Here is a 12,624-nt window from a genome sequence, read left to right as displayed (position 1 = left end):
CTCCATTAAATCCACAGCATGGTGGAAAACGGTGTTCAGGTTAATGCCGCGTTCCTTGATTTCAGTACAGCATTTGACACCAGCCCGCTTTGCCATTTAATGAAAAAAATACAAGCTTACGGAGTATCGCAGAAGACCTGCTATTGGATTCAGGACTTTCTTGCAGGCAGAACTCAACATGTCGCTCTTAACGGAACAAAATTGACCAATGTAAAGATAATATCCGGAGTGCCACAGGGAAGTGTGATAGGACCGTTGCTGTTTACAATAGGCCTATATATGAGCTAGTAGAAAGCGTCAGATGCTCTTTAAGGCTATTCGCAGATGATGCAGTTGTCTATACCAAAGTAGCAACGCCAGAAGACAGGAAGAATTTGCAGAATGAACTGCAGAGAATTGATGATTGGTGCAGGCTCTGGCAGTTGACACTGAACGTAAATAAATAACATACTGTGCAGACATAGGAAAAGAAATCCACTACTATACAGCTACACTATTGATGACAAACAGCTGGAGACAGTGTCTGCCCTAAAATATCTAGGCATAACTATCCAGAGCGACCTTAAGTGGAATTACCATATACAAAAAAAGATAGTGGGAAAAGCAGACACAAGACTCAGATTCATCGGAAGAATCTTAAGGAAATATAACTCAGCCACGCTTATAAGGCACTTGCTCACCAGATTCTTGATTACTCTTCATCTGCCTGGGATCACCATCAGGTAGGACTGATAGAGGAGACAGAGAAGATCCAACGAAGAGTGGTGCGTTTCATTATGGGATCGTTTAGCTGGCGAGAGAGAATTACGGATATGCTAAGAGAGGCGTTATGCATCACGGAGAGAGCTAGTATTGAAATTTCGGAACAGCACTTTTCAGGAGGAGTTGGACAAATACTGGGTGGGATTATTTGTGACTGGAGGATAAGAACTCTTCCGAAAGTTTACATCTTTATTGCCGATTACTTAATAACTCCCTCTTTTGTGTGACATAAAATAAAGTATAGGAAATATAAAACCAGTAAAGACAAGAAGCAAGCAAGACAGTACACATTTCTTCAATCCTTTGGTACTACAAGTAAAAAGTTTTATGTTAGAAAATAGTTTCACATTGCATTCATATGCTCCAGTTTTTTCAAGCATGAGATTCAAAAGTAGTAGTAGTACAAAATTTTTATATAAATTTGGAATTGTCATATTCGTCCATATAATTAGTGTGATGTCCCCATTTCTTCTCCTTCCTCGTTCTTACAATCAATCTTGTCATCAATAATTCCTGCCATAATCAAAACTTATTTGCCTGTTAACTTCACTAACTCCTCCAGAATTACCGGTTTAGTTATCCCGCGTTTACTCACTGGTTAGGCGTTATTACGTGTTTGTACAACACATTTTCCATCCTATTCCGAGAATAGAACTTAAGCAGTTGCTAAGCGAGGCCTGTACAACTGGCCCTTAGTAGTGTAGCAATCTGTCAAAAATTTTCTGTCAGAATTATTTTTCTTGGCTACGCCGAGAAGATAATATGTAATCTTTCTTATCTGTTATTCATGTTAGTCGTTTATTTCCACTCTGGTAGTCCGAAGCAATGGATTTTGCTAATAACTACACCAACACACAGCATTCGCACACCCAATCAACCACATAAACAAATTGCTACTGACATTCACCGTTTGAGTTTATTCGGCTTAGCTCGTACAGCCTTTTGTCTGCAGGAAAGTTTTTTTACTTCTAGATGCGATGGGGATTCCCCTGGCAGAGACATCATGTACTCCATGAAGGCATTCAAAAATCAACTAATAATTTGTTCAGAAATCAACTTAGAATGTGTTCAGAAACGTTCGATAACCAACAGGGATTCGTTGGAAAATAATATGAATAATAAGATGATCAATGTGTGCTGGATGCTAGGTGCTTTGTGAAACAAGTTTTTTTTTTCTTCAAGAATAAGAATTTGGTGCTTCCTGAAATTGCTGCCCGGGGCAGATACCCCGGTTTGCTCTCCTGCCCCCTCTCTAGAACTGGGCCTGTCTGCTGCAGAGTGAAAAATTTATTCTGGAAACATTCCCCAAGCTGTGACTAGGCCATGTCTCTGCAATATCCTTTTTTACGGAAGGTAGGAGATTTTATCAGTGAGTCTGTTTCAACATTTTATCTATCGGGACAACAAGAAGTTTTATGCATGGAATTTAATATTGCATGAGGCTTTTATCATTTATTTTCAGGATTTGTAAGCAACTGTAATTGTTTGTAATTACAATAATCTGTAATTATATAATACAGGTTTTCCACATAAAAGAAAAGGCACTCCAAAATGAAACTGCAATCAGTCAAAGGTAGAAAAACTGCTGCCAAACCAGTAGCAATGAATATATACATGAATCAATGTTGTCATAGATGCTAGGTTCAGGAATTTCTAATTTCTTCATTCTGCAAAAGGGAGAAGAGTGTTTGCAGTGACAAAATATTCAGGAATTAAGTAGTGTGATTATGGTTCTAAAAGAAAGTATTTTCATAGCATCTTTTCCATGTTTTTGTTAGATATAACTTTCAATCAGAGGTTCTTTCTATCTTTATTTGATTGTTATACAACATAGACAGAAAATCGAGGATGAAACATAAAATGTATATAATAAGAGATCATTACTCACCAAACAGAGAAAATGCTAAGGAATAGAGAGGAATGTAGAGAGACAGAAAATCACTTAGCTCTCAAACCAAGTCCTCCATCAGAGCTAACAAACATGTAAGCAGCTCATTCTTATATAACTGCTGCAGTCTCCTAATGCTGTCGTCTAACTGAAACGAATAGCAATCTTGGCTAAGTGGGTAATGGTGAAATGGAGAAAGTGTGGAATGGGAAGTAGGAGGGATGAACAGGTGAGCTTGCTAGGGTGAAATAAGTAAATGCATGAAGGGACAAGTTAGAAGATTACAGGGACAACACTGAGAGAAAAGGGAAGAGTAAACATAAAGGTAAATTCCACTCGTAAATTAGGCCTTAAGCCTATTCCAACTAGCCAACTGCTGCCTACAAAGATTATGAGGAATGATCTATTATCACAAGACATATGGTCAGCATGCCACTAACTACTCCAGCCATTATTGCCAGTAGATAATCCTGATAATGCCACTGCTTCATTATTCAAGCAGCTTCTAACATGGTCTCACAAGGCTGAATGGACCTCCAAGGAGGTACTAGGGACCAAACCTCGGTCCTTTCACACTCAAGTAGGTCTGTTATAGATGAAGAATACAATATAGTTGGTGGAAGCAGGCCAGGTCTCACAGCTGGGTCTTCCACAGGAGCTTATGGAGCAGGGGTTTGGGAAGAGAAGGGATATAGGAATAGGGGAAACTATTTGGAGAAGGAGAGGAGCCAGAGAAGGAGTAAGAGATAATGAAATATTCCAATGGTGGAGCTAGGGCTGAGTGGAAAAATAATGGAGGGACTGAAAGGATAACTGACAAGGAAGGGTGGTGGAATGCGGTGAGACATGAGGATACAGTGGGAAGTCAGGTGAAGAATATGAACTAATTGAGGCTGAAACCATGGAGTTGGAGTTATTATGTAGCAGTTGTGAAGTCAACAATACTATACTGCACAACATTTTCTGCAACTGGTTGGTCTTATTCACCTTTGACCATAATTCAGCAATGATTGTTCATCTGATCAGATAGATTGTTCAATATCATGGCTATATAGAGAACCCTCCAGTGTTCACAGTGAATTTGTCATAGGAGACAACTGATTTTAGGTGGCCTTGCCTTCAATAGGTAAGAAATACCAGTCACAGAGCTGGAATAGGATACAGTTGGTGGATGACAGAACAAGCCTTGCATCTGGGTCTTTCACAGTTGGGGGGGGGGGGGGGGGGCATGACGGGTATGAGACCAGACAAGGATGTTGTGTAGGTTGGATGGTCTGAGGAATACTACTTTTGGAGAGATGAAAGGAATTGTAGAGAGGGTATTCCAATTTCAAGGCATGAAGAAAGGCATCTGAAGGCCTGGAGGAGAATAGGATTTAGATATTTCAGTCCTAAAAGATTAAGGGGCATGCTTCTGTTGCTATTCAGCAGATGTAAGAGGTGTGTTATGAATGTGTGGAGATAGAGCATGCTATAATATATGTTGCTGGACACCACTGGGAAGTTAGTTTCAGTCTGCAAAAGCCTCACAAAGACTTCAGCACACTGGAAGAGACACTACTTTTCTTTCCAAGTGTGCAAAACATTGATCATGAAGCTGTATGGGGGAGGGGCCTTTTGTTCACCAGTAGAGATTTATCAGACAAGTGATAACCAGTTTCTATCAATGATAGAAATATAAAATTAAAATTATGGCTGTCAATTTTTTGCATTATTATGATAATAATAGAAGTTTAAGATTTCATCAAGAATTATTTCATTACCTGGTAAAGTTTTTCATCAGACCAGTGTGGATTTATGTAAGACAGTTCTTTTGCAATCCTGTTATGCTCTCTAACTAATGCTGTGTGAAGAACTGTCAATATTAGTTGCTCATTTACTCGAATGTCACCTGCAAAACACAAACATATATGCTCAAGCTATCTGGTGTTGCCCACATTCTCATTTATTGCACTCTTATACTGGACAGTAATAGGAATTAAATTTCTACAGATGCTCTAGAATTATGTTTAAATGTTACACAACGCCTTGTGAGTTGTTACAACTAGAAAATTCACTTATTGCATATAGATCACCATTGGGGAAGTTCAGAAATATTCTTTCAACAACTGGAATCATTATTATCACACCTATTAGTCAAAATAATGCAAATGATTTTCTAACATGGTTCCAGCTAAGTGAACATGGTAATTCACAAAATAGCAATTATTGGAGTTCTGAAAAGCCAAACCTAACACACAAGACACCCCCGCACGATCAAAAAAATAGGAGTGTTGTGTGGTATTAGCGATGAGAGAATAATAGGCCCCATTTCTTGCCAGGAAAATACACCACTGCAATTTCCGAAATATTGGTAGCACTGATGCCATTCGACTTGTCAATAAGTATGCTGTACCCTCCATTCCCTATGTCTTCTAACAATAATGTCTCAAAATGAAGACCTAACACCAACTCCGTTAATGCACTACATTTTGTTCTGTGCAGATGAATACTCGCTCCAGTTGGACTGTCAGTGAACTTTGCAGAGTTCACCCAGATCGCCAATACGTAATACTGATGAATGACATGCAGCAAAAAGTTTGAGAGAAGCTTCGGCATCTCTCGATTTGTCAGAATCCCTGCTTAACTCAACATACTGGTCCAACTGTCCTGATGTACTAAATGCAGTAGATAATGCTGGAAATTGTTAGCTTTAGCACACTGAATAAGTCACTGGGTGTTGCGTTATGAACTGCTTTGCAAAATTTGCACTTAACTTTGTCTTTATCGCTCGGCACTCTAAAAGCCAGTCTTTATAATCAGCAAGCACTCCTTCCAAAAATAGTGTTGGTATTTTGGAGGCATTTTACACAAATACTAAGTCGTCCGTGTATTAAAAACTGTTAACACACTGCTATGGGATTCACTGTGACCACACTACTTCACTATCGCAATGCATACAGTAAGGCGCAATGCACTGCAGTATACTGTGCTTGCTTAATGAAAACGATATTGACACGGCCGTGTGGGGTTCCTCGTGGCGTCGTAGGTGAGTAATATGCGGACACTTTTACTTGTCAGTTTTAGGTGGGTGGTGGGGGGTACTGATAAATGATTGCATATGATAACGGTAGAGGTCGGGCCTGAGCTATGATGCTTACGACAATGCAAACCCCAGCGAACAATTGCGCTGCCGCCATTACCGAATGTCTTGTGTACTCTGTTTTCTTTTAAGTTGTGAGTCATTCGTTATTTTCTTTTCTTATTTTGAAATGAGTGAAGGGACTAATCCTGATTCGGCACCGGGTTCGGATGCAACTCCTTCTGTACTGGAAGTGATCGGCGATCTGCATGACCATTACGACAGTTCTGCTTTCGCAGGAGCACAAAATGCGAGGACGGTGACTTCAGCAGTGTGGTCCCATAAGACCTTACTGCCACAAAGCACGGGCACAGGCTGCCAGCCCTTTGGGAGAAAGACGGGTCTTGCTCCCCATGCTGCTCCTCTCTGCTCGCAAAGTCAAAAGTTTTCATTTGTTTACACACGCTGCCAACTGCCACGATATAGTTCCCGCACAGTATCAATGAAGCCATTATCACATGTAAATGTGATAACTTACAAGAGATTGCTTCTCAAAACAATCGTGGCGTGCCTGAGTTGCATAACGATGTGCCAACAACAGAGTTTTCCTGGTTTCTACAGGGTGTAAATAGCATATAAAAGGCAAAAAAAGCGAAAATTCTCGTCGAGCAGTAAAAATTATTTTTTTCCGCTAACACGAACATTAGAAAAGTTAGATTTAGTTGGGGAAAAGCCAAATTGGCAACAATGACAACATAACAATTCCAACAGTGGCCAGTTTGTACCAAATAATTTGCTCCATTGGCATGTTGAGAAGTGAATACAAAATAAACGTCACGATAGTTTCAAAACTGTGATGCAAAAAGAGACGGCTAGAGCTGCAACTAAATGGGTGTTTATTTAGTCGATGATCAGTATATATTTTAAATATTTATTGTACCCTAATTGGGTATGATCTTCATCCTAGCTGTCTCTTGCACTCTATCCTCCTTCCTCCCCTCCTTATGTCTTTCTTATTTATAATTTTGTTATTTAGTTTAATCACTAATTACAGAGCTGTGGGTGCCTCCTGCTAAGTCCATTTTTGATAAGACCATACCTTTTCTAAAAGATTTGTTTGCTTACTAATACAACATTGTGGGCATTCACAACATAGTTTAAAACGTTTGTCCTGTGTGCCTTGAGAACAGCCTATGCCTGACAGAGTTAAATCCCAGCCACTATGTTTTTGTCATTTTACTTTATCGAACACAGTTTTTCCAAAATTAATTTTATTTATGATTATGGAAAATGTTGAGCTTATATTCCATGCTCGTCATTGGTTTGCTCATTTGTAAATAGGCATTACAACTGCCTTTGCTACAATCCTCAATTTGGACTCCCCCTTGCCACCTATGCCATCCCCTGCCCCCTCCTCCCCCACCCTCCTGATTCTTCCCGCTCTTTCGAATCCTTTCATCCCATCTGTCTCCTCCACATCCTTTCCGTACTGCTTTTCTTTTCTCCCTTTCCATTACCCCCCTACCTCTTTCCCAATCCCCTTTCACTGGTCCTTTCCTGGTAATTGTATTGATTGCACAGGTGCTATTGTTTATGTAACTACAGTTTATTTTATGTGTAGTGGTTGCAATATGCTATCCATTTATGGTTTGCACTCGTATTTAATGTAAACATTTATTTGAATATATTATAATTTTGATGTTCGTACATAGGGATTGCCACCCTGTTTCTCTCACCAACCTTGAGCAATCAGATTCCGACCTTGGCTAACGGTAGCCCTGTTACGGCCACTAATGAAAGGTCAGTGTTGAAATGACCACTCGATATGTGTCGACCATTATAAGCCACCAATGTTGGTACCTAATGTAGTTGTATAGCCTCTTGCCTGCACCTTGAACTTCCACCGTCGGAGGGTGGTATGGGACTTCAAGTCCCACAGCCTCACCTTCAACATGCACTCCAGTGATGTCCTTGGATTGAAATCATTGTAGAATAAAACAATACTACCTTCCATATAGACAGTAAGACGGTGCATTTCAACGTACCACAAGAAAAAAAAATGTACAGTGGTTGGTTTGAGAATGGGCATAGCCGGAAATCGGTCACCGATTAAATAAACATCAATTTTAGTTGCAACTCTGGCTGTCTCTTTTTGCATCACAATATAAAAAAAAGTTGCTGTCCCACTATACCCGGCACAGCTGGCGTTACGCAATTTCAAAATTACCTGCCAGGAAACAGAAGATATCTTTCCTAGGACGTATGCAGCCTTCATCAGGGAAATCAACTTTGAGAGGTAACAAATCTTTGAGTCCGTGATGCGGGAATGCACGCAGCGTCCTCATTTGGCCACCACGTCTGGTCCTCAGTTTGTACGCTAATCGCATTCCGGATCCATACACAAAACCACCGTCTATGTAGGAAGTCACTTCATTTAACTGCGCTCGTGGACCTGCAAAAAAATAAACAAAATAAAATAAAAATAAATGGAGATTTCCAATTAGTTCATCTCACAGCTTCAATACATACAATCACAAGTTCCTAACAGTTCGAGAAAACTGTGCACCTTAAAATTACGAAAACTGAAAAAACGCACATAAACATGCAGATGTCCACTCTGCCACGTGGACAGGAGAAATGGTAAGCTCGAAAGTTAAGTGTAAAGGACATGATGTAGTTTGATGTTCTTCCAAGGACTAAAGGGACAGTTGCATGAACCTAGAGCCAAACGTAATTACACTTCTCTTTCGTTTTTAGAGTTACCTGGGACCAAAATAACACAAAAGGAGTTTTCTAATAGTGTTCAGTCACCCCGTCGGTAGTAAAATATAGTGTTGCCCAGCACCAGCTCCATATTTTGCATAGGTAAACAGTCCAAACAAATCATATTTCGAAGAGGAGCACCTTTCGCCATCAGCAGAAACGCCGACCTGTACCCACAGTTGACCATATGGAAACGGTGCCACCAAGGTACCCATGATTTCGAGCCCAAGGTCCGAGTTCGCCGGATTACACAAATGATAGGTATAAAAACTGCACTGTGATTCCATCTATGATTGGTCTGTGATAACACAGTAGTGCTCAAAGATGGAAAATGACAGATCACTTTCCTGAGAAAGATCTTCTTCACATTGTCCGTATCAAATTTCATACAGTAAAAGTATGATTTTTGTTGCAGCGCCTACGTGAACATAAGGCGCTGAAGTGCTTTAGTCGCTTTTCTTCCGATAGAAGCTCAGATGAGTTGCTTCATTGCTTGTTGTTGTTCCAAGAAAATGATTCTAGTGTTCAGTTCTGCTGTTCGCACTTATTTTAGAAACGCACATTCAACTGTTACACGTATTAAATTCCTAAACAGTTCCGTATGAAGTCTCATTATTATAACCTTATGATGCTGCCCAAAGAGGTATGTCAGCAACTGTAGTTTGTCTTATGTAACAAGTAGGATAATGGTAGGAACCAATTCAGCAAAGAACACACTGTCCTTTCGAGCCTTAGACGTCTAGGGGCGTTGTGATCCTGCATGGCGTTGAGTGTGGCCCTTCTGGACCCGTCGATTCGATATCCGCCTGACAGTTGTGGGATCCAGAACGTCGCGAGCAGGAAGCGAAAAGATAAATAACGTTATTGATAGATCATGATCCAAAAGAAACCTGAAGTTAAATCTTTTATTGCGTGTGGAATGTAGATTGTGTGGTTATGCTGAAATTTTAATCATTTACATATTCAAGCATATACGGGGTGTTCAAAAAGTCTCTCCGCAGTGGCATATGCCGCAGTGAATATACCGAAACACAAACTCAGTGAAATATAAGTTATTAATTTATTGAATGTTCATTTTTACTGAGATAAACGAAACAGTGGAATGTTGGGAGAGTCCACTTGAAGGGAAGTAACCCAGGCAGGTGAAAAATCACACGGCACCCATGGCTAACAACAACCCGTAGTAGCCCATACACTTCGGCCTAAAAAAAAACATCAGAAGTGGTACGTAGAAGAAAGTTACATGTCATTATAATCTGAAAATTGTACACTAGAATAAATGACTATTGTGTTGGGCAAAACAACAACTGAACAATGTTATTTTTGTACAGCTAGCATGATTCGACAGGGTGTTTTACAACAGTAGAGCAAAAGCTTGTGGTTTTGGGACGTAACTTTCTGCCCTGCGACAGTACTTTTGCATTAGTCGAGGTTAAAAAAAGAGTACAGGAGGTCATGATTACCTACGAATGAAAGTATGTAATGCTGGAAGCTTGTTGAACACTTTTCACCACAAAGTAAATAGGCCAGACCGACTCTGTTGCTGTCAATATTCTTGAAAGAATTATGAAGTGTAACTCAGGCTTGAAAATTATTTGGTGGAAGATCAATCCAGATGATCCAAGTACGGTTTATGTGTGGCACTGTCTTAACGTCATTCAACCATGGGTATGTTGTCCTCTTACTGAAAACAAAAGCTAACATGCCTGTGCCAATTATGAGCTTTCCTTTATTGTGTAAAGAGCTCCTTCCTCTATAGGCAGAGAAAAAGGACTTGTCGGATAGTTGTAAAATACCTTGCTGTACAATACAGGCAGTTTTATGTGAACTTACCTTCTGAATGGACAGTTCAATTTACTTTTCCTCTGTTTCAGTTTTTTTTGTTATCGTTTCTTGACCTATATAGAACTAGCTTTCTTTAGTTGGTATTATTTCAGTATGTAAGACAATGTATATTATCAATACTTTCTATCATTTTTTCCATTGTAACAAAAATTTAATTTTTTTATATACGACGTTATTTAAAATGTACTTTTACACGATTGTAACGTTCTTACATGGAAAACTTCGTGGAAATTAAAACAACTGTCTAATTATTGTAAAATATGCTACATTCGTATTGCTGTTCTATAATACTTAATGTTATTACTTGATCATACATAATAAAAGGCACAAGTAACACTACCAAAAGCCGGCCGAAGTGGCCGTGCGGTTAAAGGCGCTGCAGTCTGGAACCGCAAGACCGCTACGGTCGCAGCTCAACCAAAACGACGATGTCACCGCAAAGTCCTCCACCAGGGGAAGCAGTGACAAACCGAAAAAACAACAAAATACAGACGACGAACAGACACAAACGACGAAAACGGTAAACAAACCCGCAAAGAAAAACAAGAAAAAACGCAGCTCCAACTCGTCACAGGACCGAAGAGAAAACAGCCAGAGAGATGTCTGCATGGACACAGACTATAGCACCGACTAATAAACTAAATGAGCAGGCAGGCAAATACAATCTATAAAGTTGTCACAGTTAACATAAAATGAGCACATCTTTAAAAATTCGAGCCCTCGCGGACTTCCTACGCCATAGAAGAACAGACGTTGCACTATTGCAAGAAGTGGTTACGACTAAAATAAACCAGATACCAGGATATGCGGCAATCACAAATATAGACCCAGAATCCCAATGCGGTACGGCAATAATGGTACGGAACGGGATCGACTTTGGCGGGACTAAAATGTTGTCAAGCGGCCGAGGGATAGCGCTAAGCATAGAAAAGACGCTCTTTATCAACATATACGCACCTTCTGGTACAGACAACAAGCGAGCAAGAAGCACCTTCTATAATGAAGAAGTAGCCGAACTGCTGATGCAGAACAATAACAACATCATCATTGGAGGAGATTTTAATTGTGTCGCCGCAGCTGAAGACCAAATACCTGTAGCAAACATGTGCCCAGAACTGTAAGAACTGATCCGACGACTGAAAGTAGAAGATTCGTGGCGCCTTCTCCATCCAACACACACTGAATTTACATACCACCACAAAAATGGTAAAAGCAGACTGGACCGTATATATATCAGCAGAGCAGCAACTAAAAATGTTGCGCACGTCGAAGTCTATCCTGTCATCTTTTCGGACCACTGCAGCTACGAATGCAGCCTGCATCTCCAAAAAGGAAAGAACGTCAGCAAAAGAAGCACGTGGAAGCTAAATACGGAACACCTGCAGGACGCGGAACTGCGCAAGCAAATAGTGGAAATGTGGCAAGAATGCCTGGCACAGCGCGCACGCTACAGCAGCACGACCGAGTGGTGGCTGGCACGAGCGAAGCCGACAATGCGCAGCCTGTTGATAAGATACAGCGCGGAAAAGTCATTCTGGAGGCGAACCACGGCCGAGTTCTACCAGCAGTGCCTGAAAGACGCACTCGACGCACCAGCAGACGACCAGCAATACCTGCCGCGAGTGAGGAGAATCAAGGCAAAACTCCTTCAAATAAAGAAACAGCAAATAAGAGGCGTCCTCACCAGAAGTAAAACATATGGCGAGGTGGATGAAGAGCCACTCACCATGCACCACCTAAATAGGGAAAGGGAGAGAGGCGCAGGAAAGTGCGTAAGTGAGCTTCAGGACAAGCAGGGAAAGACGCTCACGACGAAAACGGAGTTAACAAAACACATCGAGGACTATTTCCGAGACATGTTCCGTCGAGAAGCGACAGACGACGCGGCAACTGCTGAAATCCTCCAGCAGACGAGGAGTGTGCTCACAGACGCAGACAGGGCGTTGCTGACAGAAAATGTCGACGTGGATGACATCAAAGAAACGATGAGGACCAGCGCAAGAGGAAGAGCACCCGGCGCCGACGGCATCCCGCTCGAGTTCTACCTCGCATATTGGGACGTGCTAGGAGGGCAATTCACGGAAATGGTGAACGAGATACTCGATGGGGCGGAAATTCCACCTGGGCTGACCGAAGGGACCATAACACTCATCCCTAAGAAGAGAGCCGCCCGCCGCATTGAAGAGTTTCGTCCGATTACGCTCCTCAACGCCGACTATAAAATAATAGCCAAATGCATCGCAAACAACCTGAAATCGGCGATGAGGAAAGTCATCAGTCCGTGGCAAACATGTGCGGTACCAGG

The 12,624-nt window shown here is 41.1% G+C and overlaps 1 protein-coding gene across 1 annotated transcript in view; it reads right to left on the bottom strand.

The window, feature by feature from the left end:
• LOC126235371 (peroxidase-like) overlaps window positions 1-12,624 on the bottom strand; it is a 184,284-nt gene that overhangs the window by 48,945 nt on the left and 122,715 nt on the right. The window contains exons 7-8 of the mRNA XM_049944093.1: window positions 7,939-8,163; window positions 4,414-4,541 (exon numbers count right to left, since the gene is read on the bottom strand). Coding sequence (XP_049800050.1) covers window positions 4,414-4,541; window positions 7,939-8,163 — 353 coding nt within the window. The remainder of the gene's footprint in view (window positions 1-4,413; window positions 4,542-7,938; window positions 8,164-12,624) is intronic.

The sequence above is a fragment of the Schistocerca nitens genome, chromosome 2, assembly GCF_023898315.1.
Source record: "Schistocerca nitens isolate TAMUIC-IGC-003100 chromosome 2, iqSchNite1.1, whole genome shotgun sequence".
NCBI classification, from domain to species: domain Eukaryota; kingdom Metazoa; phylum Arthropoda; class Insecta; order Orthoptera; family Acrididae; genus Schistocerca; species Schistocerca nitens.
This window is presented reverse-complemented; position numbering and strand designations above follow the sequence as displayed.